The 25,010-nt window shown below is 37.1% G+C and overlaps 2 protein-coding genes across 5 annotated transcripts in view; one reads left to right on the forward strand and one right to left on the reverse strand.

Moving 5' to 3' along the window:
- stx8 (syntaxin 8) overlaps positions 1-2,535 on the forward strand; it is a 96,099-nt gene extending 93,564 nt beyond the window's left edge. For both annotated transcript variants that reach the window (XM_039691557.2, XM_039691556.2), the window contains exon 9: positions 151-2,535. In XM_039691557.2, coding sequence (XP_039547491.2) covers positions 151-215 — 65 coding nt within the window. In that variant the 3' untranslated portion in view covers positions 216-2,535. The remainder of the gene's footprint in view (positions 1-150) is intronic.
- A 668-nt stretch (positions 2,536-3,203) lies between these two features.
- Positions 3,204-25,010, reverse strand: part of ntn1a (netrin 1a) — an 85,583-nt gene continuing 63,776 nt past the window's right edge. The window contains exons 4-7 of one of the 3 annotated variants that reach the window (XM_039691450.2): positions 18,943-19,092; positions 17,178-17,231; positions 10,382-10,456; positions 3,209-4,350 (exon numbers count right to left, since the gene is read on the reverse strand). In XM_039691450.2, coding sequence (XP_039547384.2) covers positions 4,022-4,350; positions 10,382-10,456; positions 17,178-17,231; positions 18,943-19,092 — 608 coding nt within the window. In that variant the 3' untranslated portion in view covers positions 3,209-4,021. Of the gene's footprint in view, positions 4,351-10,381; positions 10,457-17,177; positions 17,232-18,942; positions 19,093-25,010 lie in introns of all 3 variants that reach the window. The other 2 variants (XM_039691449.2, XM_039691451.2) reach the window with 2 other exon arrangements.

Genomic DNA, 25,010 nt, shown 5'->3' on the forward strand with positions numbered 1-25,010 from the left:
TAAGGATAAACCACAGATCTCTGAAGTTTCTTTGCAGTGCTGCTGGTAGGGATGCACATGTGCTAAAGATCAGTCATGTTTTTGCATGGCAAAATCTTCCTCAAAGATTGATGTTTCATTAAGATATTTTGTTGTGTGTTTTTAAATCAGGGATGTGGGTGGTGATTGTTCTTCTCCTCATCGCCATCATTGTCGTGGCGGCTTGGCAACAGTAATGAAGAGGATGTTTCTGAAGAGAAGACGGCACAGATACGGAGTGTTTTCTGGGGGGAAACGGGGGATACGCGTAGCTTCCACATAAACGCGTCCCTCCAAACCCCTTCTCTTATCCCCTTCTCCATTTATGAAAGTAATGGAACCCGTGACTGGGTAAAAGCCAGGGAATGGACCACTATAAAGAACTGAAATTCTTTGCTCCTCAGATAATGATCAAAGTAGGATTCGGAATGGAAAGAAAAATAGAAAAGCGCTTTGAAAGGTTTTGAACATTATTATGAATATAACCATGAGATGCTCCGAGGGGGGAAAACCTATTTAAATTCTTTGTTTGGCAGTGAAGAAAATGATCCGTATCCTTCATGTAAACAAGGTCTGTGCGTCACAATGCAATACAGAATCTTGAGCTCCGCTGTTGGGTTAAAATATACAAGCTCTGAACTTCTTTCTCATTGTCCATTAACATGCATTACAGTTCGGATTCTATTTTTTAAGTAGAACTAATTCTAATAAATATGTCATTTTTCTCAATACTTTTCTGTATTTTATTTTATTTTTTTTTTTCCTGAAAATGTGACCTAATAAATATAGTTAACACAACCTGGCCTCAACTGTTTCATTGGTTAAATCTTTATTGTCGCAAATGTATGTATTTATTAGTGTTATTTAATATTAAAAAATGTATCAATAAGTTCTGACAACATATTATTACATTGCTTTAACTCATCAAAAAAAGTTAAGCAATTTAAGATTCAACAATTCGTTTTAAGTCAGTTTAATGTGATTTAAGTTAAAATGACAAACATCCAAATTGATTACTTATCGATTAACGATTAAATAAATACTAATGTATTATTATTTAAGGCAAATTTATAAGCAGGGGGGGAAATGAGAAAGCACACTAGTGACGTTTTGAGATTTTATTCCAAATGAATGCTGAATTGTAGTTCTACCAGGTTGGTGTTCAGTAGTTATTTTCCCCTCTGGATTTTAATCACAACCATCTAAACAACCACAAACTGTAAAAAAAAAAAAAAAAAAAAAAAAAAAAAAAAAAACGAAACAAAACAAACAACAAAAAAGGCAAAAGGATGTAAAAAAATCCACAATGTCCTGTGTCATTAAATATTTTCTTATAATAACCATAATATATTAGTATGCATTGTAAAACAATATTGCAGACGTCTTGTATTTGCCACAGCTAAATTTACAATTCATAATATGAACAAGAAGCAATGTAGGCCTATGTAAGGTCTGCTGGTAATGTCAAATACATGAGGCATCTTTCCACTGCTGCGAAAAATAAAAAGGGAACACAAATTTACATCGTTGTAATACTTGAAATAAAAAAAAAATAAAAAAAGGTGTGTGCACTAAGATACTGAGTGCCAAACAAAATACATGTACATGTGGTATTACGAATATTGTTTGTAACCGGTTAATACATCATATGTATAAATATCTGTATGTTATACATTGTGTCCATTTACAAGTAATCATTGTTTTAAGATGATAATTACTCCACACGTAAACCGTTCATCGAATCCGTCTTTTTTTCTTTTCTTTTCTTCTTTTCTTTTTTTGGTATTTGATACTGAAATGATCAGTTCCTGCAGTTTAATTTAGACAGACCACACCTTCAAATGTTAAGTGACCCCTCAAAGATCAGTGAAAAAGCTGTACTTTTGTCAGTAACAAAACAAGTGTGTGTGTGAGCAGCGTTTCTCACAGTGAAGAGAATTCTCTGTTGTAGTGAAACATTACTATACATGCATTCCTACATTCACAGACCCTAAATGGACGTGGAAATAAGGAGAGATGCTGTCGCTTTACAAAACTTAATAGTAAATACTAGTTCATGAATACTAGTTAAAGGTAGTTCGTACACTTCTAAATACTGTTTTACACACAATGAAAAATGCTAACTATACACACCATTCTACCAACACTTGTCTACGAAAAGGCCTGTTTATACACTGGACTCGTCGCGCTGAAGTTCGGTTTTAACAACAACAACAACAAAAAATCGTCATCATCCATGTCTGGACTATAAACAATTCAAATGGAGCAAAAAAAATGATGTCATGTACCTCAATTAATCATGTCTTATACAAAAATATACATGGTGATTTTATTCCAAGTTCAAAAATAATTGTAAATGCATGCTAATTATTGAAGGGTTTGTACAAGCATGCCATTACATTTTTATAGATCATAAATCAGTTTTCAACAATTATGAATACAGATTTTTGTTCTTCTTGTAAATAAGTGAGGCAAGTTCTAGATTTACACATGGCTTAAACAGGCATTGTTTTTTTTTTTAAAAAAGATTTTTTTGCAGATAATTCGACCAAATGTAGTCTATATTAGTGGGGACTGTTGAAGGAAATAGGCGCTACTACTTTTCAGCAATTGTTAGATGATTCTTTTACTGAAAGTAGTGAACTACGGGCCACCTACGATGAAAAGGCAATCAGAAACATATTTTGAACAGAAACCGTCAATTTGCGCTTGACGTGCTTTTGTATAGTGTTTGGGAAAACCAAACCAGTCTTAAAAAAAATGAGTTGTGTTATATGAAATATACATGTTATACTGTACAAGTGCTGTCATATGGTCTTTTTCTCTTTTTTTTTTTTTTGATCTGAATTCAGTGATAATGTTAAACCATGCAACTTCATGAAAATTGCAACAACTAATAATGCTGAATGAACTAATTATAAAAAATAATATGCACCGGTATATGCATAATGCATGTTTTTCATGCAGTCGTTACAAGGTGAAACTACAATACTTTTCAGACTTTGAAAAAACAACTTTTTAAAGGGATACTCCACTTTTTTTTTTTTTTTTTTTTGGAAATTGGCTTATTTTACCACTCCCCCAGAGTTAAACAGTTGGGTTTTACCGTTTTCGAATGTATTCAGACGATTTTTTTTTTTATATTTAGAAGAATATCAGTAACCAGACAGTTTCTGGTCTCTGGATTTTTTTTTCTTCCTACTATGGAAGTCAATGAGACCAGAAACTGTCTGGTTATGACCGAGATTCTTCTAATTATCAGAAAATCAACTGAATGGATTTGAAAACGGTAAAACCCAACTGTTTAACTCTGGGGGAGTGGTAAAATGAGCCTATTTCCCCCCCAAAAAAGTGGAGCATCCCTTTAAATTGGCAAAGAAGACCAAAAGTTGTTTTGGCGTCTGTCATATAAAAAATTCCCATCGAAAACAGAATTTTGACATTTCTGAAATGTTGGCATCTCCGCCATTATGCATTATGCATAAGTTAGAGCATATGAATTTTTAAATGCTAAAGCTCACTCATGAAAATGTTTTATTTACTTGTTTATTTTTGTATTGAAGAGGCTTACTTAAGAACTATTCATTTAAATATATATTTTTTCCTGTTTTAGAATATGAAATACAGCTTGATCTGATTCTCAAAACCAGCCAAAATGGATCTGAAATATGAAGCCATTTAAAAAATAATCCAATACCTTTCTTTATAATGGACACAGGTGCAAAATTGGCAAACAGCAAACAAATCTCGAAGGAAACAAATAAGAAATGAAAACTGCATCGTGAACTCCTTCACACATGTTCCTATTTTAAAAACAAAATGTTAATATTGTCTTCATGCCTTTATTCAAAGCAGCGATGTTCAGTTCCTTTCTCTCTCTCTCTCTCTCTCTCTCTCTCTCTCTCTCTATCTCTCTTCCTTTCCCTTATTATCTTTTCATCCACCACTCGTCTGTTGTTTCTCTGTCCAGCTCTGGATGGCCACCTCTTTCCTTTTCGCCTCACTACGCTTTCTTGCATTTTCCTTTCTTCTCGCGCTGCTGAAACTTCCGGAGTCTTCGAGCCCAAGTGTCCCTCCATTGAATGACCAGACTGCCCTTGTCTGCCACCACTCCGCTTTGTCCAGGGGAATCCTCGTCATTGCCCAGAAGTAGGTACTTCTTGCCGGGCTTTATCTTTGGGCACTTGCAGGCCACGTCCTTTGCTCTGACCCACAAAAACTGGTCTCCCCTGCGGATTCGGCTTTCACCCTGTTTGTAGACAGAGATGATGTTGACGGTGAACTTCCACCACTCACCGGCTTTTTCTGCTTTTAAGATGTTGACCTGAACAGCTGTAGAATAACAGGGAGAAAATGAATAACTGAATAATTTTTCTCACTATTAACAAAGATGAGTGACATTATTTTGTACACACTTTCTGTCATTTAAAATCATTTCAAACAGTACATGGAATATTTTGTACTTTTTAAATGCATGTGTGATTAACTAAATGAATCTCTGAATGATAACTTGAATGTTAAAGTTAAAGTTTGCCCATTTAAATAACAATGTTACCGTACACAAAACGACGTCTGAAAGGCTGAGACCACTAACCTTAGTGAAAAAGTTTTTCTAATTTAATACAAATATGGTATTGCATAAATAAAAATAAATAAAAAAAAAGGCGGTAAAACTCCTAAGCGGAGCAGCCAGTAACAAAAAGTAGTAGAAGGAGAACGTCCTTGTCTCAGTTCTCGCGCATGCGCTCATAAGGAAGTAATAGAATAGTGGAATAAAGTCGTTATTTATGTTTTTTTCGCACAAAAAGTAGTCTCGTCGCTTGATAAACTTATAATTGAGCCGCTGCAGGCACATGGAATATTTAAACCTTTTCTTTAATGACTTTATGGGCCGTCAAGAGCCAGTCCCTTAGGCATCCTATGTAGGACTGATCCAGCTCTCAGATTCAATCAAAAATATCTTTATTTGTGTTCCGAAGATGAACGAAGGTCTTACGGGGTTGGTACAGCATGGGGGTGAGTAATTAATGACTTAATTTTCATTTTTGGGTAAACTAACCCTTTAAGTACCGTTTGGCACCGGAACCGTTTAAAAAATACAGAGTAGGTACTGGTATCGGATAAAACCCAACCGATACCCAACCCTAATAAATAAATAAATACATGAATTACTTAGTACTTTGAATGCCGTGATTAGTGGCCAAGAAATAGTGTGAAATCTATAAACTGGTTATGTTCAAACTAAGATGTTGTAGTATGAGTATTGTTCATTCTTAGTTCATGTTAACTAAGGTAGTTAACTAACTAATGAAACTTACTGTAAAGTGTTACCAAAATATCTAAATTTACAGCCACGAGTGAGCCACAGATTCAGTCTGGCTCTGATTCTGATAAAGTCGTTTGTATCGTCTCAGTTGCTGAAGCAATGCAGGTCAACCTTCACTTTAAAGTGCTTTCAAATAAAGCATGGAACTCAAATCCTGCCGCAGTTTGACAATCCTTGCAAGTGTGAATCCCCCAAATCTGCCTGTAAACTCATGCTGTTCCCCTTTCCCCTTTTCAGCCTTCAATGTGCTTTGTAAGGTGACTTCGACAAAAAGGAGCAGGTTTAATTTCGTCTGCGTAATGCTTTGCAGTTTGAGGCATGTATCACACAGGCTTATGCTTGGTGATCTACGTATCTGTCCAGTTACAGGTTTTTAAAGCTAGAGCCATACAGAGCATGAATGTTTTCCTCCTCTGATATAGAATGTTCAGCCCGTTCTCATCCTTTAGCGCCCCATAAAACGCTATATGTCAAAACGGCGCTATACTACGCACATGGCACCCTTTATCGTTAATATAACACGCGTACCCAAGACGTCATAAATCCGTTAGCGTAATATGACACGCAGACCCTACCCCACACCTAAACTTAGCCCTCACAGCGCATGTTATATTAACGATAACGGGTGCCATGTGCGTAGTATAGCGCCGTTTTGTCATATAGCGTTTTATATGACGCTAAAGGATGAGAATGCGTTGGAAAGTTCAACCCCATTACAAACATTCCTCTTATAAGAATTCACATTTTTCACGAGTTTCATTTAATGCCAGTATCCATTTTCACATTTACAGGAATCAATATCTTGCGCCTCATTCTCGACTTCTCAGTTGTATCGGGTGCCAGGATGCACAGAGGTCTTTAACTCTTAACTCGTTTCTCACCCGTTGCCAGCCAGTCAATTAATTATTTAGTTTTATGAATAACCTGTCTGAACATGCAATATATCAAATAAAGAAAGAGTGAACGAAAGAACAGAGCCTCTGCTTTAAAAATAAATAAATACAATTTTAGCTTCATGCATTCTTTTTTTTTTATCAACACTTAATTGTGGGTAGGTTTCATTAAAAAAGCAACATTTTAAACAAAAAGCTGAGAAATAGTGTTTTTGCCAGTTTTTGACAAGTTTAAATCGCAACATATTGCTCGTTTAATGACATTCGGTTTAAATTATGCATTGAAATCAATTATTCTAATATTTTGCACAAAAATATTATTTACTCATTTTCATGTTGTTCCAAACCTGTATGACTTTGTTTCTTCCGTGGAACAAAGAAAGTGATTTTTTAAGAATATCCTGTATGTGGTTTTGCTTATAATCAAAGTGAATTGAGTGTATTAAAGCGGTTCGTATGACACAAATGAACAATTATTATGTTAACAATATTCCAAATCTTCTGATGCCATTTGATAGCTTTGTGAGAGTTGCACAAAAACTCTTAAGAATATGATAATATCAATGAATCAGTTATTCACTAAAAATCTTGAAAGACCAGTTCCCCTTAGCTTTTTCATGACTATTCACTATTCATAAACGATTCATTCTTTTGTGTGACCTTTTCAGTGAAATTCTTGATGCAGTTCACATAACGGTCTGAATGTTTTGTTCCTGGGAACAATGACTAATTTTGGTCTGTTTCCTATATACAAAAACTATTTTTGTAATTTTTGAGTTTAACTGCCATAGTTCGAAAAAAAATCATATGGTTTTGGAACCACATAATGGTGAACATTTTTGTATTACACTTTAAGGACACTAGAAAGTGAGAATATTATCAACGATGAAATCCAAAAACTTTTAACTTTATGAAACAAACTGTCACTGTCACCATTTGGAGAGGTGGAAGTCATGTATCCAATGATAACCACATGTCTGTGGCCCAGCTGTGGTGTTTTATGGGTAATGTGCCACTGAGGCATGAGGCTGTAAATATCATGCCACAAAATGCCTGATTCCCCTCATAAGTCTTTAGATGACTCCATCTTCGAGTTCAATTCCAATTTTATAGCCATTTCTCCCCGTGCTGCTGTATAAAGCCCCCCTGATGCTCAAGAAGGCAGAAGGAAAGTGGATTAGGTTTAATGCTCAGAATGTGGGAGTTTATCCTAGACTGTTCACTTTTGAGTAAAGGGGGAGCTAGCGAACTCTCCATAACTGAGGACAACTGTAAATTGAAGTCAGCGGGGGACCATATTATCTGGATAAATTCTTAAACGAGTCTTAAATGAGTAATGGCAGTGTAGAAAGGAGAACATGCAAAGCCAGTCTGCAGGAGGTGATTGCATTGAGGATTCATCATGTAAGATGCTACGACCATTGTGTGCCAGACCTCCTCTGTACGCTGCAGGGATTCCCTATTTTTTGTGTGTGTGTGTGTGTCTGTGCTTTTTTCACACCCTGAATCAAACATCTGTTGGGCATAAACACTTTCGTATCCATCAAATCATGTCTTTGGCTGGAACGCATAAGCTTTTTCAATCATTATTACATTTATCACAATCCATCTTTACAAGCACACAGCATGGCCATTATATACTTTGTGTAGCTTAATTGTAATGGTATCCAGCTCAATTAAAGTATACATTTCATTATGGGTCAATGAAAACACTTTTTGTTTGTGCGTACAAAAAAATATTAGAAATTAAATTCACACATACAGTGAATAGAATAAATATATGATAAACATTTAAATTAATTAAAATGCATTTTGATATTTTGGTGGGCATAAAGTAAAATGATGCAACTTTCCTGATATCCTAATTCATTTATTAATAGAATGGATTTTTAAAAAATAAAACCTTAAGTATACTGACATACATTTTTATTATTATTTGAAAAAATAAAATAAATCTACTACAGTGATTAGTGGTGTATTTTGATGTTTAAAAAAAAAAAAAAAAAACTAGAAAGAACCCCTGCATACCATTTTGTCAAGGTAAATTAAGTCTCTTAAAATATCTGATTTTACAATAGTAAAGCAAGGTTAGTTTAGTTTGTAAAGTGCCGTGGTGTGATTTCCTCAAAAACATAATAGTATTTATAAATGAATAATTCACAAAAAATAACACACTTCTTACTTTGAAAAAGATATATAAAAATGTTTAATGATTAATATATTTTCACAGTGCGTGAGGAAAATATGTAAATACTCTTTCTTAATGATTAGTCAAGTCATTTAATTAGAGCTTTTCTTGAAAATTATTGATTTTTTTTTTCCAAAGCCACATGAAACCAATATTTCTTGTTAAAATTCAGTATATAAAAATAGTTTCCTTTTTTTTATTGTGGACACTCTAATTTGTCATCAACCCATATAATAATATGGTAATATTTCCACATAGCAATTTTCTAAAATATTACAATTATACCTATACTTATACTCAAATAATATAAATTACCTAATAAATTACCTATATATATATATATATATATATATATATATATAAATATAAATATAAATATTTCCTTTTTTTAATTGTGGACACTCTAATTTGTTATCAACCCATATAATAATATGGTAATATTTCCACATAGCAATTTTCTAAAATATTACAATTATACCTATACTTATACTCAAATAATATAAATTACCTAATAAATTACCTAAATATATATATATATATATATATATATATATATATATATATATAAATATAAATATTTTCCTTTTTTTAATTGTGGACACTCTAATTTGTTATCAACCCATATAATAATATGGTAATATTTCCACATAGCAATTTCCTAAAATTTTACAATTATACCTATACTTATACTCAAATAATATATTTTTTGTTGTATTTTTTCCAAAGCCATATGAAACCAACATTTCTTGTTATAAATCAATATATATATATATATATATTCCTTTTTTTATTGTGGACACTCTAATTTGCTATCAACCCATATAATAATATGGTAATATTTCAAACATAGCAATTTTCTAAAATATTACAATTATACTTATACTCAAATAATATATATATATTTTTTTTGTTTTATTTTTTTCCAAAGCCATATGAAACCAACATTTCTTGTTACAAATCAATAAATATAAATATTTTCCTTTTTTTAATTGTGGACACTCTAATTTGTCATCAACCCATATAATAATATGGTAATATTTCCACATAGCACTTTTCTAAAATATTACAATTATATCTATAATTATACTCAAATAATATTTTGTTGTGTTTTATTCTACATTAATAAATTACCTAAACTCTTCAACACTCGCTGTTGTAAATAAAAGGTGAAAGTTGGTTACACTTTATTTTAAGGCGTCATTGTTGCAGTGTGATTATATATTTAAGTTCTGAGTAATATTAAGCAACTACTACCTATAGGGTTAGGGTAGGATTTGGTTGAGGGTTAGTCGCTTGTAATTATGGATAATTTACTGTAATTACTAGGGTAAGTACATGTACTGTATGTAACAAGGACACTACAATAAATTGTTACCAAAAATCGTTTCAAATGAAATCCTACCCTAATTTATTTTCAGCGTATGATGACTGAAATGAATCAAAAGAGCTGTTAAAATGCTCTGTCTGTTATTAAACCTGCTAAGCTCTTTAAGTTCCATGGGGTCTCGCTTGACTGACGAAACAACCCCACCTCTGTAGGGCTGCACATCTGCTCCTTTTCATGGACAAGAGAGGGCCTGCTGCCCCCAGGAATGCAGGACAGGGACATGCGCTTCCCTTAATGAGGATATCTGTGAGCACTCCGGTCCCTTCTGCCCGTCACACTGCCATGGTTTGATCCGCTTTGGGCTTGAAATACCTGCTGGGCTGTCCGTCAACGCAGCCTCCCCTAAACCCCTCACTGATGGCCTTTCCTCCTGTTTGATCCTTTGACTTTCTTCTTGAAAGCCCCAAGTAAGCCATCACTACAATATACCAACACTGAGGGGGCTCGAGGGAATTCGGCTTTGGATAAAGCATAAAGATGTTGCAGAGGGCAAGGATTTGAGCCACCTGCATAAATGTGGGGAGTGTGCTGCTTTCGGTATGGTGTTGTGTGCACTTTTTCTCACTCACCGTAATCTTTCTTGCAGTACTTCTTCATGTTGATCTTCAGCTTGCCTTTGGATGCCTTGCAGTAAGACTCGCAGTCTAAGTTTTGGAGGTAAAAATAAGAAAGGAAGGGTTGAGACGGGGGAAAAAACAACAACAACAACAACAACACACGATTAAAGAATGTAAAAGAGTCATTGTCAAAAAGAGAGACACTTCTGCAAACGACACATCTATCCTAAAGCCTTGGCCTGTTGTGACACCCATCTGCCCAGTTTAATTGTGAGGCTGTAATAGGGCTTGTGAGGCATTCAGCAAAGTGTCCTTTGCTCCTTAGAAAAGGAAGGAGACAAAAGGTCCCTCTCGTTCTGCTCTCTGGATGTCTGGACCCTCCCCTGCTCTGATGGGAGCCCTCTGAGGCCAAGCGTATTGTGCCACCCAGTGATTTTTTTTTTTTCTTCAGTTCCATGCTAATTTCTCACCCTTGTCTCCACTGTCAGTGCCATGATGGGCCTGATTAGGGCTTTTTGAATCACGACACCTCCCTCCCGGTGCTGTCAACTCCGTACCCTGTACATCTATCCTAATGCCTCCTCCCCCACCGCAACCCCTAAAGACCATTTCAACCTTTGGCATTTATTGGTTCGGCACTCAGGGAGGTTGCGGTGAAGGGGGGAGCGAGGGTTGACCAAGCACAAAGGGAGGTCAGAGGGAAAATTAGCAGCACATAAAGTGTTTAAAAAAGCTTGTTGTAAGTAAAAATAAAGAAGAAGCATGGTGTTTTGGGGGGAAAAACCCAAGGGATTCGTATCTGATTGGGCCTCTTCTTCCCAGATAAAATAAGCTGCGCCTTCAACTCTGAGGACACAGACACGATTAATTCATTAAAAACACCTCTTTCGAGCATGCAGATGTTTAAATGGAGAAGTTTGCTTTCGCCATTCCCCTTACAATTGTCACGGCCTTCTTTTAGTGGATGGATGGAATGGGAGACGGAGGGACGGGGGGCAGAGAAAAACCTTTCAGCTCGCCTGCATATTAACAAACTTCATTGTTTCGGCCGACCCTCGCTCGGTGCCTGCCTTTTACTTGCTTTTGGACTCTCCATTCTCTCTGTGTGAATGAGGTTGCCCTGGGCAACCCAGGAAACAGAAAAAAATGCCCGTGAAAGTAGTCGCGCCGAAGTGGTTGCGCGAGGGAGTCCAAGGTGGGGTTGGGGCGAGTCAAACCGTGCACACTGTAGATTGGAAATGGCAGAGAAACTGTAACCGAAATGAAATTGAGAGTCCATACTGTGGCAGCTTCATTTCCATTTAAATGAAGACTGTAGAGCAACTGCTTTGTTTTCCTATAACCCTATTTAATGCCATCACGATACTTCCCTTTGATAGCCATCATTTCTCATTAGCTCTCCTTTAAAGAGGTGATGGGCACCCTGAGATTCCTATTCGAACATCCAGTCCCCCGCAGCAAAGACAAATGTACTCATTGTGCCCCCTCTTGAGTTAGGGGAAGTAGGGTTAGCTTGCCGTCCTGTCATGATGCTCCCACAGAGGCCGGTGTCACCTTAATGGATGTTTTTCCCTGCCGTCTTTTCAAGCGAAAGAGGTTTTGGCACCAAGTCCGGTGGCTCTGCTAGCCGTGCCAGCGAGTAAAAGGAAAGCTGCGTGTAAGTTTGAATGTGAGGCTTGTTTGACACTGAAGAATGAGTGGAGGGCACCGGTTACACGCTGACTGTGGGGGACCCCTGTGGGGAAACATTTGTGGACGAATTCTCTCCGTCGCTAGACATTGAGGGCAGTTGTTGGTGTGGAGATTCGGCGGAAAACAGCTAATGAGTCTGCGCTATTCAGCCTCACTCAGCACTTTTTGAAAAGCCTTGACATCTAACACTGACAATCTAACCTGCTGGGTCTTTTAAAGCTTGAAGACAGCAGACACTGTACTCTGTTGTTAGCAAAAAAGAGCCTAAAGCTGACCTGAGGTCTGTTTCCAGTTGGACCTCTAATGGAACGGACAATGCTATTCATGCGCACATCGCAGATCTGGGAGCTGTAACAATGAGGTGTGAATGAGTGCACAGGGGGAAGGCTTTCTCTGTGCGGAATGAGACTGATTGAGAAACAAATTGCTGCAAATAAAGCATGTAATTAGATTATAGCCAGAGCCCCAAGCTCCCACTGGGGCAGGGACTCAATGGGCAAGCTGGGTCTGTTCCAAAGGGAACTGCTTTTTTTTTTCCTCCTTCTCCTCTCAACCTCTCAAAACACCCTTCTTGTTTTCTGCTGTGCTTTCATTACATTCGAGAGTTTCAGAACAAAAGTAGCTATCTCTTGAATTCGGACATTGCTTTAAAGAAACACACCAGAAAGCGTGTGCAGTTGTGATGTTTTGATCACGAGGGCATCATTCTAATGGGCTGAGAATGGGTAGAAATCAACTTCATTACTGTAAATGAAGCCCAGAGATTTGAGGGGAACATCGCCCAGCCTCGAAATCTGACCATGTGAAATGGGAGAGAGGTGAAGCCAGCTTTAAAATTAGACGAGAGCTTTGCATTCATGATGAGACACTAATTCAACACCATTCACTCTCTTTCTGTCTCTCTCTAATTCTCACTTTCCCTCCCTCAATCTCTCACTCCCCCCTTTTTTATTTGTTTCTTTTATAATCATTAGGAGCCTTGCAGATTTCTATGGGACAATTTTGTTTTACAACGGTGCAGTGTTGTAGTCGAGACCACCTCACTCGAGTCCGAGTCGAGACCGAGACCAGAGACGGTCGAGTCCGAGTCGAGACCGAGACCAGTGAGGGTTGATTACCTAATTTATTTTTATTTACTTAGAGAAATACTTCTTTTATTTTACTGAATTTACTTAGAGTTTAAAAAATATGATCAGTTTAGGGAAAAAGGCCACATAGTAGGTGGTGTTAAAAGTCATTTTATTACAATTTGTCATGCACAGTTGTGCACTAGAAAATCACCATTCACTGGATGTGTCAATCAATTTAAAGAAATATTTTATTAACATACATTAATAATCATGAAAAATATTTTTAATTGAACTCGAGTGGACTCGGGAATAAGTCCGAGTCCTAAAAAAAAAATGTTCGAGTACGAGTCAATTCCGAGTCCAAATGCACACGAGTCCATGACAAGACCAAGACCATTAAAATATGGTCTCGAGACCGAGTCCGAGACGAGTCCGAGTCTCGAGTACTACAACACTGCAACGGTGACATGTGGTAAAGGGATAGTTCAACCAAAAATGAAAATTCAGTCATTATTTACTCATCATCATGTAGTCACAAACCTGTATGATTTAATTTCGAGTACAACAACTGTCTCATAGTTACACTTTTAGGTATACCCTTTAGAGGTATATAAGGTACAAAAGCTATAAGGTACCGACAGGACTGCCGTAGTGACAAGAAAAAAAGTTTAGTTTTTTTGTTTTTTTCTTATATATTTTACTATTTCTGACCATGTTCTATGTACAAAAAGTGCATTTTTGAAGAATATAGTACTTTCCCACTTTATTCCAGTAATAATTTACTGAAAATCTTTACTAATTTTCAGTCTCACGCTAAACTATTTAATTACAAACATATCACACATAGACATATGGAATACTTTTGATAGCTTTATGGTAGTTTATAGTGCTTTTTGTTGTTTTGAAACTTAATAGACCTTATTCAGAGCAGCTCCATGACAGGTATGAAAGCGAGGCTGTGAGGGATAGACTTACCGTGTTTCCAACGGCATCCGCTGTAAAAAGCCGAATAAAGCTCCTAGATTACTTACAATTTTCCACAGCTTACTGTCGGGAGTTTTTTGTCAACTAAAATTTCTTGGAAAGATATTTTTCCAGTGTTTCATGAGCAGAACAAAATGAAAACACATTAAATAACAGTACAGCCCATTGAAGAGATGCATGTCTATCCCTCACAGCCTCGCTTTCATTCTCATTCAAAATCAATGATGGCGCTGCCGTGAACGAGGCGTATAGCTTCATTCCATATTCACTTTCATAGTATGTAAAAGAGCAACCACAATACACTTCAAAAATGTACCTTTTGTGTTTGATAATCATACAGGTTTAAATAGGGTGAGGAAATGCTGACCCATCCTTTGGATCATGTCAAAAATTCCTATTATTTAAGAAAATTATTTGAGCAGTCCCCTACATACATCAATACATCATCTACGAAATCCATGCCAATAATGATATAGAATTGATAACTGTAAAGACAACATGCGCTGATCTCCTAATGTTTGTAGAGACATCTCTGTCAGTCATAGATGAGTGTGTGTCTGAGGGGGATTATACAGGGGTCTTGGGAGTGGAGACTCACACCATGGATGACCTCGCCACACAATATCTGTTTTGTCTGAGCCGAGCAATTGGAAGTATTCGCGATGCACTCCTTACTGAAGACATATTAACATCGTCCTTCTCCTCTCCTCCCTCAACTTTCCCTCTGTCCTCCTGCCGTTCCCCTATTTCATTCTCATAGACACCTGCTTCACAGCTGTCCGTCCCACCCTATCTGTACAAGAACGTACACGTTCTCTCTCTCAATCTGAGTGGGCAACTGCTAAAGAGCAGGGTGGAGGTGCCCTGATAAGAACATCTGTTTGCAATCATCTATTGGATGAGGTCATATTTTTCTGCCGTATTGCACTATCCTGAGGTGAGCTTTGGGCTCGGAGTGAAGGCTTAATGTATGCAGTCCCATAGCAGGGTGTGTGGGTGGTCTGGAGCGTCCATTTTGATGGGGGCACTCAAATATGTCTGTCCTGTGCTCCACCTCTCCATCAGCTTGATTTGGAATGCTGCAGTTTTCATGGAGAGGGCTGCTCCCAAAACCAGATGGGTCAAACATTTTAAGGGCTCAAAATCAGTGGTGCCCCCATTGCTTGGACACATCTTTGCCAATAAAGTACGATTTTAAAAATGCATTGATTTTGAAATAAAGCTCGCCCAAACCAGATTCCATTAAGTGATTAGAAAGGTAGTATTTCATACATTTTCTGACCTTAGAATTATTATTTTTTTCCTCCAGAAATTAATTCTAGTATTTAGTATTTTTTTTTGCATTATGCCTGTCTTATATTTCTGTAAAAAAAGAAGAAATAAAACAGACAATTAAATAAATAAATAATATATCATTATTTGGTTACACTTTATTTTAAAGTATCATTGTTGCAGTGTAATTATATATTTATGTACTGACTGACATTACCAACTGCATACTTACTATAGGTTTAGGGTAGGATTAGGATTTGGTTGATGGTTAGTTGCATGTAATTATGCATAATTTACTGTTACTATGGTAAGGACATGTGTGTAAAATAAAGTGTTTATATTACTGTAATATATACACAAAATTTATACAGAGAAATGCATTTATTTATATTTTGCACAGTTTTTAACTGTTTCTTTTTTATTAAAACTAACTGGCACAATGCAGTTATCTTAGATTTAAGTAATAAATTAAAAAAAATAATAATAATCATAATAGCGGCATTGTACCTGTCTTTATTTCTGTGGTAAAGAAACCGCTGAAACAGTGGTGACATAAACAAACAAATACATATAATTAATAAATATCAAATTAAATAATAGAAAAACTATTATTTGTTTAGCATTGTTTTAACTGTTTCTGTTCTTCAAAAATACCAAGACAAGCACGATACAGCAATCCTGCATTTCTTAGGGTTTTTTTTTTTTCACATGTGCTGCCATATGCTTAAGGGTCAGGCCATGACAAATGGAAACACATTGTGGTGAATGGGTTAACCTTTTCCCTCCGCTTTGCCTATTTGTTTATTTTGCATGGGTCATAACACCCTCTATCTCAAATCATTGATAGTCCATTAAGGAAAGACAGTTTTCACAATGCAGTTCTGACATTTGGCAATAGCCAAACTACCAGTCATGAAACAGAGAATTGGTTTCAGATGGGCTAAAGAGAGTGAGTGGGTATTTTAGGACAAAGGAGGAAGAAATGCAGAGAGAATAAAAGACCGAAGAAGAAAAATGTGGGGGCAGAGAAAATATCCCAGAGAAGAATGAAATGAGGTCCATGAGAGAGAGAGAGAATACCAGCAGCTCTGCTGTCAATCTTATCTGTCAGTAAAGCATTAGAGGTCTGCGACGATCAACCAACAGCTGCAAAGATTTTTTTTGCACGCTAGAATTCCTCTGTCCGTGAGAATGACGAACATTTCTTCAACAAATACTTTTTCCATACGGGCAAATTAAAGCATGTTCACTCACTATTCTCTAAAAAAGAGAGAAAAAAGCGAGAGAGAAGCTGATAGCTCTGGCAAGAAAACTTGGGAAATTAAACATCTGATCAGGAGACACTTAGTCTATAATTGCACGAAATGTTAGGGAAGCGTTTGTATATTTGCAGACAGTGTTTTACTGTCTGATGTTGAATGAAATCATTTGGCAGACACTGCAGTTAAGTCTGACGTTCTGCTTACTTTTAGGCGTATTTATAAAACATCTGCGGCGAGAGTGAAAGTGTCAAGGGACGCAACTGTAAAACTAGATCCCCCTAATAATTTCAGCAGTTCCTCTTCCATAATGGGTTTGGGTAAATCAAATTCCACTTTATACGCTCAAAAGCGAAGAAAACCTTATATCTGCAATTCAATAAGAAAGAGCCCCCAAACAGCGCCGATTCAGCCCCTCGTTCCTTATACGAGACACTTGCAAGTGGCCTAGCTTTTTAATAGTGATGGATATAGTCTGTGGTGAAAACAATTCTCCACAATTCTCATTTAAGATTAGTTAGCAGAACTAACCTGAAGGTTCCTCTGTGCTGCTTGCAGTTGTGGTTGGTGGAGCAATGGGAATTTCTGTTCCGAAAAGAGATGACAGTTAGCAATAATAAATAAATGCATACATAATTAAATAAAAAATATTCTTAAAATCAATGTAAACATTGGTTTAAATAAAGAAATAATTACATTCAAATTAAATAATAACTATAATTTAAGATCAATATATATTAGCTTCTGTTCAGACAGTTTCGTGTTGCTTATTTGAACCATGTTAACTCCATAAGAAAATGTTACAGTTTTCACATTATGAACCCAACCTGCTCCATCTGTATTCCTTTTTTTGTTGTTATGAAAAGCAGCAAGATGCTTGTCCAAGACTTGATTCTTTCATTCCTCCTTCCATTGCCCTTTCATAAACGGAGGGAAGTTTACACTCAGCAAAGCCATGCGTGAGGAAAAGACCTTTTCATCGCAGTGATTGAATTCATAAAAGTGGTAAAAAAAAGAACAGTCCTTTGCTTTATCTGAACATAAATATACAAGAAGAAAAGGCAATTACTGCCATGAGGACAAAACAAGAGGATGACTGAACAGCTCAAGCGTACTAAGAGAAATATGAAGAAGTTGATAAGAGAGTGCTCGTGTGCTCTGTGGAGCTGGTGTGCAAGCATGCAAAAAAGAGGGTTTTTTTTAAGGAAGAAAGAATCAAGTCTTCTGGTTGAAAAACAATCATTTGCTGGGGTCCAAAAAAATGTTGTATGTTTCTGTTGCATGTATGCATTATGGTGCTTTTGGCCAGTAAACAAGGCTTGATAATAATATTGATTTGTAGTGTTACTTATTCAGGATGGCATAAAGTCTTAGTTCAATAAAGAACTACCAGTAAAAAGGAAAGTATATTTTGCTGTTGGCATTTTGGCAAGACTATATATACGTTTCCTGTGGTGGTCTTCCTATATGAGCTCTAAACGTCGTGGGGAACATGGGAACAAGATTAATGCCAGATTAAATTACAGTACAAGCCTGTTACAAACATTTCAACAATATTGATTTATGGTCTTCAGAATAAAAGGACATAATGGTATGTGTAGCCAAGGCTTCCTTGTGTTAAACTGAGCTTGGCATGGATTGAAAAAGTGCTTAAATGTATATGTGCTATTAAAATAAAAACATTATTTCACTATTATGAGAGAAACGAAATATTTTCAGTTCAATTACCGGAGTGTCTATCTTTCACACATTCATGCTTGTGACTTTCCCAAGAAAATCAAAGATATATGATTCCAAAAAATTCATTCCGCTAAGCTCCCTGCCAACTATTTCTCCTGAGCGTTTTATTTCCAATTGCTTCGTTTAATACCCAAGCGTTGTTTTATCGGCAAAAGCACCAATTAAACAGTTTGATTTCAAATGCAAACACCAGTGATGGATAATATGTTTTCTTTATTCCTTTCCATGCAGTGAGGACTCTATTATACTTTTGTAATCTTTAAAGAACGATTTTAAGATTCTAAAAAAATGTCGATCTCACTGATTTGGCCCATGAAGTAAAGAAAACATGTTAAAGAACGGCAGGTGTTAATCCTGTGGAGTGACCATAACAAGACATGGTTCCAAATTCTTTCCACTGTGAATTGCAGATTTTCTTGTTCCACCATAAGAAATGGATCCTACAGAGTTTCATCTCAATTTTTCAATGCATTCCATGGACAAAAAAAAAAAAAAAAACATTTGTGCATTATCGCTCATTGGGGATTGAAATCTTGACATTGAGTGATCCACATACTTATGCAGGGGGCAATGGGTGATCGGCTCTGCTGGTAGCCTTTAGCACAACGGTTGCATGTGATACCCGTCACACCGTCTTTACAGGGGCATTGGCCTGTGGTTTGGTTACAGGTTTTGCCAGCGGCCCCCACAGGATGGCAATCACAGGCTGCGAGGAACAGAAGAAAAGAGATAAAAGAACACACGTGTGGGGAAACGCACATACAACAGTACATACATACAAAAAAAGCACAGATAAACAATTAAAAGTAGCTTTAAGGGCCCAAGTTTGGGGAAAGGGTGAAGATTGGTGAAGCAGTTGTGGTGACAAGAGCATGCGCACACTCACACACACACAAATTCAACACAAAACTTGGGTATGATCGTCAATCATTTTACATAAGGAGTGGCTTGAGAATGTCCTTTTTTTCATTAAACGTATGCATTAAACTTGATAACATCTATGTACTTGTATATCTAGAAAATGTTTCATTTTGAATCGCCTGTACACTGTTCATTAAGACCTTCCGCTGAAACAGGATGACCTGCAGGATGGTTTGTCGTAAGTGACACTTTGATCGTTGTATAACAGCTTGAAGTGCTTTGTGCCACATAGGCATATCACGTCCATGGATGATAGTGATAGTTTGGTCATTTTTAACCCCTGACAAGCCAGTCAGGATGAAATACCCCAGGCACTGAAGCCAATCCGCAATGAACAGTCTGTAGTGAATAATAAAAAATGTGAGGTCACGACTGTCGCCACTTGGTAGTAAATATTAGGTAGATGGTAGAGAAGCTTTTAGAGCAGAGAGTAGTTCATTCGTGTATGGCAATGGAAAAGAGTTCACGATCACTGCTTTTTTTGGCTCTCTGAGGTCAATGCACATCCTAATTTAACCTGACTTTTTGGCCCTTTCACACAGAGATTCCGGAAAATACACGGATAATGTGACCCAGCATTTGTCCCGGGATTGTTTGATTTCGGTTCATTCACACTGCCAGTGATTTGCTGGGATCTGTGAGCGTGTTCACACACAACCCGGAATATCCCGGAATGACATCAGGATGAGACGTGTAACGCACGCGTAGAAAACATGTACTCGCCCATACCGTTCCACAAAGCTGGTGAACGATCTCAGCATCGGCGCGGATAGTGAGGAGCTCCTGGTCTCTGCTTCGTTCCAGTTTGCAGACATTTGTTCGTCGTTTCTTTGTTGGTGACGAACACAAACTTTCTTCTAAGAGCAACAGAGTCGCGCGATGGTACGAGCGTCATCACTATGACACACCCCTCACGGCATTGGTCCTGGCTTTTGTTCACACAGCGCGTGTTCCGGGACTGATCCCAGCAATGTTACTACAGTAGGTCCCCAAGCCGGCATCGATGGCGGTATTACAATTTCCCGGGATCAACACGCTGTGTGAAAGGGGCTTTGGTGACACCCATGCAGAGGCGTTGATGCGTTCATAAACCCTTAGCTGATTGCAAGCAATTTAATTCCTTTTTCAGAGCACTGAGAACAGAGTGTGGCAGACGGCAAAAATCTTCATCCAGCTTTATGTGGTGTATAAAGTTTTTAGCAAGTTTTTTGAAACTCAGTTAACTCAGTAACAGTGCACTGGAACAGGAAGGCCATTAGGAGGTAGAACTTGACTGTTTTCAATCCTCATTCCAGACATTAGGTCCCTCCCCGTGAGTGGTGTCCCTTTGTCTAAAATGAAGAATTTAGCAGGAACTGAATTGTCATGTAGGGAAACGTTCGCTACATTTCCCTTCATGGAATTTGGGCATTTGGTTGTAGGTTGCAACAGCACAGCATTAGTGAAATGGCATGCATAAGTACTGTATGGCAAGACAGATACAAGACCAGGTGTCAACCACCAAATCCACCATATAAGTCTGTAAGTCCAAAGTAGATAGACATTGTGTTTGTAATGCTGGGAGTACGAGCTGAATATTCCGCGTACAGTACAGTAATTTCTTGCGATTCAATTTTACGGACCTCACACGTATTTGATTTGTGAAGGTTTACCATTGTTCTGCGTTTTACTGCTTGCTGCTGTAACTTGGTGGGAATTTGAAATGGATTTAGCCTGATCGGCAGCAGATTCAATCTGGCTTGCTGTCATAACAGCTCTGTCGAGTGTAAGATCAGTATCTAGTAAAAGTCTTTCACGTATTCGTGGGCTGAGCCAATTCTCTATGATGTTATCGCGAATCATTTCATCAGTTCTGGCAACAAACACACAAGCTTGTGATGCGTCGAAGACACATCGTTCAGATACTATGCTAGATTTTGGCATGAAGTAGGCTTTCAATGCATCATCTGCATCCTTATACGTGTTTGGCAATGAGTAGGAAATCCTTTGTCCCTGTATATCGAGGTAGTACAGCAGGACAGCTCTCTGACTTTCGTCACCTGTAGCATCATTTTTTATTCATTTATTCATTCACTTAGCTGAGTGACTTACATTTGCTATATATGTCAGAGGTCGCATGCCTCTGGAGCAACTAGGGGTTAAGTGTCTTGCTCAGGGACACATTGGTGTCTGTCTCACAGTGGATTCAAACCCGGGTCTCTCACACCGAAGACATATGTCTTATCCACTGCGCCACCACCAGCCCATCAATAACTCAAAAAGATGTTTAAAGATTGCTGAACGCAATAGCAGCCAAACTAGGGAAAGACAGGGAAAGGCATGTTAGCAGCCATCTTGATGACCAATGATAACACAAAAAAAGCTTAATCCTCGTTGCCAATTTATGGTGTTTGTCAGGGGTTATTAAGCAAAGAATCGCACAAGGCAGGAGTAGCAAACTGTATATATCCTGTTTACTCGTTTTCACACACATTACGCCATTACACAATAAGACTTCATATCCAAAATAGTAATCCAAAAGATTTCCATCAAGTTCAAATAGGTATCGCAAAACTTCTTGATTTTGGACACAATATTTACTTTTTATCAAGCGAGGGCCAACAAACTTGTTTTTGTGAGCTATTTTGTTTGAAAGGCCTCTGCTATATTTCTTTATAGTAAATGGCACTTTGTTATAGCCTATAATGCCACCATTTATATACATTTTTAAATGTACATTTTTAAAATGTCCAAATACAATTTTTGGGCAACAGTGTAACAATAAAAACTGATATTTTGCCAATCAAAGTTTTTTCTTCAAATATATTTCTACAACATGTGCTTTCTTTTTTTCATCAGAACATGAAAAATGAAACACGTGCCTTTGCCAATAATGTCTGTCACATTCCCTTCCTCTTGGGAGGTCTCTCTCTAACATATGGCTCAGCGTCTCTCCACACTTCTTAAAGCATGTGAACTGATTGTATTGCCTTTGTGTCAAAAACTTCTTTCAAGTACATTTTCTTAAATTCCCACAATGGGTAGTTACATTAAAGTTTTTTGGGTTTTTTTTTTTTTTTTAAATCCCAATGCTGTTTACTCAATATTTCCCCCACCAGGCCAGCACTGCAGAAGTGATACTCTGTCAAATGTTTTGCACATTAAATGGGTAAATTGGCTCATATCTTTTATGAGTAATACAGCACAGAGCATTACACTTAAACTTTATTTCTTTTAAGCCTAAGCTAAGAGCAGTGAAGTAAAGTTCCAGTCCCAAGGCTGGAACTGGACACAGAGACAGCCACTCCCTGCATGTCTGTCTCTTGTCACTTGTCACTTTCTCTTCATCAAAGCCAAGTTTATGTCTTATCCTTTGGAGTAGTTCTCATTATGAAGAAAGTAGCCACACTTTGTTACTCGTGACAAATGCGCAGCCTTAAAGACTCAATAAACAGCTCAGCTGACTAATCCTTACTAAATGAAACAGCTTCACAGCCTCAAATGTGACGAAGTTCATTTTCAAAATAATATATCTTTTTTTGTAGAACTGGATGACTGGGAGCTCTTAATTATCAGTTCAAGAGTAGAGTCTTAAAGTAACTAAATGCTGAGGTTTCTTCTGCAATATATATTTGAGCTGTTGTGATAATTTATTTAGGGGCCATTACTCATGGATCATTGATCGTGTTCAGTAAAAATCAAGTTTAATCAAAAGCATTTTTTTTTCTTGGCGGATAATTGAATACCACAAAAATGTGCCACCTATGCCACTTATTTTTTTTTAAAGACTGTGAAGCACTTACAGTATATTGGAAATGAATGGGGCCAATGTGTAAACATTAAAGTACTGTTATAGTAGTATAAGCACAACATATAATCTATGCATGCTAACATGATTATAATGTGACAAAAATGCTTAACCCTTTTATAGCGGCATGATAATGCAATGCCTTAAACCCTAAAATGACCACTTTACGGCTCAAATAATACACAAATATCAACAAAAGTATTTTTTTTTATAAAATTATAAGCCTCAATTATACAATTTCAATTATAAATGATAAATGTATGATTTAAATCCTTCAAAAATTGGCCCCATTCACCTCCATCGCAAGTGCCTCACCATACCTTGATTATTTTTTAGGGGGTAATCAACTTCATACAAATGTTGTCGAGTGAGCTTAGTATAAGTCAATAATGACAAATACTTTATTGTCATTGCATGGAAAAGAACTGCATGAAGATTCTTCAAAATATATATCTTTTTTTTTTTTTTTTTTTTTTTTTTTTGCTCCACGGAACAAAGAAGGTCATACAGGTTTGGATTTACGTAAGGGTGAGTAAATGTCTGAGCTTGTGAATTTATATACATCTTTGTCAGTTTAGACCAATGATACTTCAGAAAGAGGAGAAAATGCCCTACGACTGTCTAAATCGGATAGTCTGAGCCAACCAGTAAATCAACGTAAAACACATGGTGTGCAGGTGTATGTCTCTCAAACATTTAGCTTCTGCTGCCTGATAACAACCTGTCTGGAGAGTGTTTAAGTGGTTGTCCACTTAGAGTGAAGTGGTGGTACTACACCAGATTCCTGGAGTAGATATGGATCTCCTTTTCCCTCTCCTCATCCACTCACTCTCACTATGCCCCATGGTCCGGAAGTACCAAGCTGAGAGTTATGCAAGCCTAAATGGGATTATTATTATTTATTTATTTTTTCTGATTTCCTTTTAGGAACCAGCCTCACATCATTCCAAACCAGTATGACTTGCTTTCTTCTGTGGAAAACAAAAGGTGATTTTTAATTTGTTTTTGTTTTTTTTTAGAGAAAATTGGTCACTACTTTCACTTTTCCAAAACATGGCTTCAGAAGACAAACTATATCATTTTTTTGGAGCGTTTTTTGGAGCATTTCCATTTATACTTTCTATATTCCTCTGAAGAAAACAACTAAAGAGTAAAGGCTAAAATGGAGTGCTTGATCAGAGCATTTAATCCATTTGAACGAGATCGGCACACGGCAGCTTTATTAGAGCAGATTGCCCAATGTGAGAAGTTTAGATCCCTGCCAATAGTTTACCATAAAGCTGCTGTTTGAAGTCTGAGCTCCTCTCCTCCATTAAAAGCATCATGTTGAGAGTCGGTGGGGTAATTTGTGTGTTGTTGGAGGTGGGCCAGCTCAGCCCAGGCTCAGTATTGTAGTGATTATAGTTTCTGTGCTGGCCCACAAAAATGTCTGAAGCTAAGAAAAAGAAGAGAAAATGAGAGCAGCTTCATTAAGCACCATTGCGGGTTTTTATCCCCTGATATCTTTTGAGTGTCTGTTGTTGCTTAAGTTCATGTTTAGAGTGTTTTTTCCTGAGACTTTTTTTAGTCAATTAATAACGTGATGAAATTATGGATGTTACTCCCAGCACAACAACTGATTTTTGCCAAACTTGTCATTTTTTTGCACTACATTCTCATCTAATTGAAGCCAGCCACAATAGAAGTTTTTTTTTTTTTTATCTAATGCGAAAAGTGAGGTAATGTAAAACAATATTTTCAAATTCCCAACAAAAGAGGTTCTTTGTGGTTAAAAATAGCACTGGTTTGTGACAATGCAAGACACATGTCGAAATCGAAGGTGTAATAGTGTGACCACAAATACCTCAAAGCTATCACTGCAAACATATCTTCTAGCGTACTCAATGCTAGCTTTTCCCAGAACCCTAATGAGGATG

The sequence above is a fragment of the Pimephales promelas genome, chromosome 8 (assembly GCF_988280905.1).
Source record: "Pimephales promelas chromosome 8, fPimPro1.hap1.1, whole genome shotgun sequence".
Taxonomy (NCBI): Eukaryota; Metazoa; Chordata; class Actinopteri; order Cypriniformes; family Leuciscidae; genus Pimephales; species Pimephales promelas.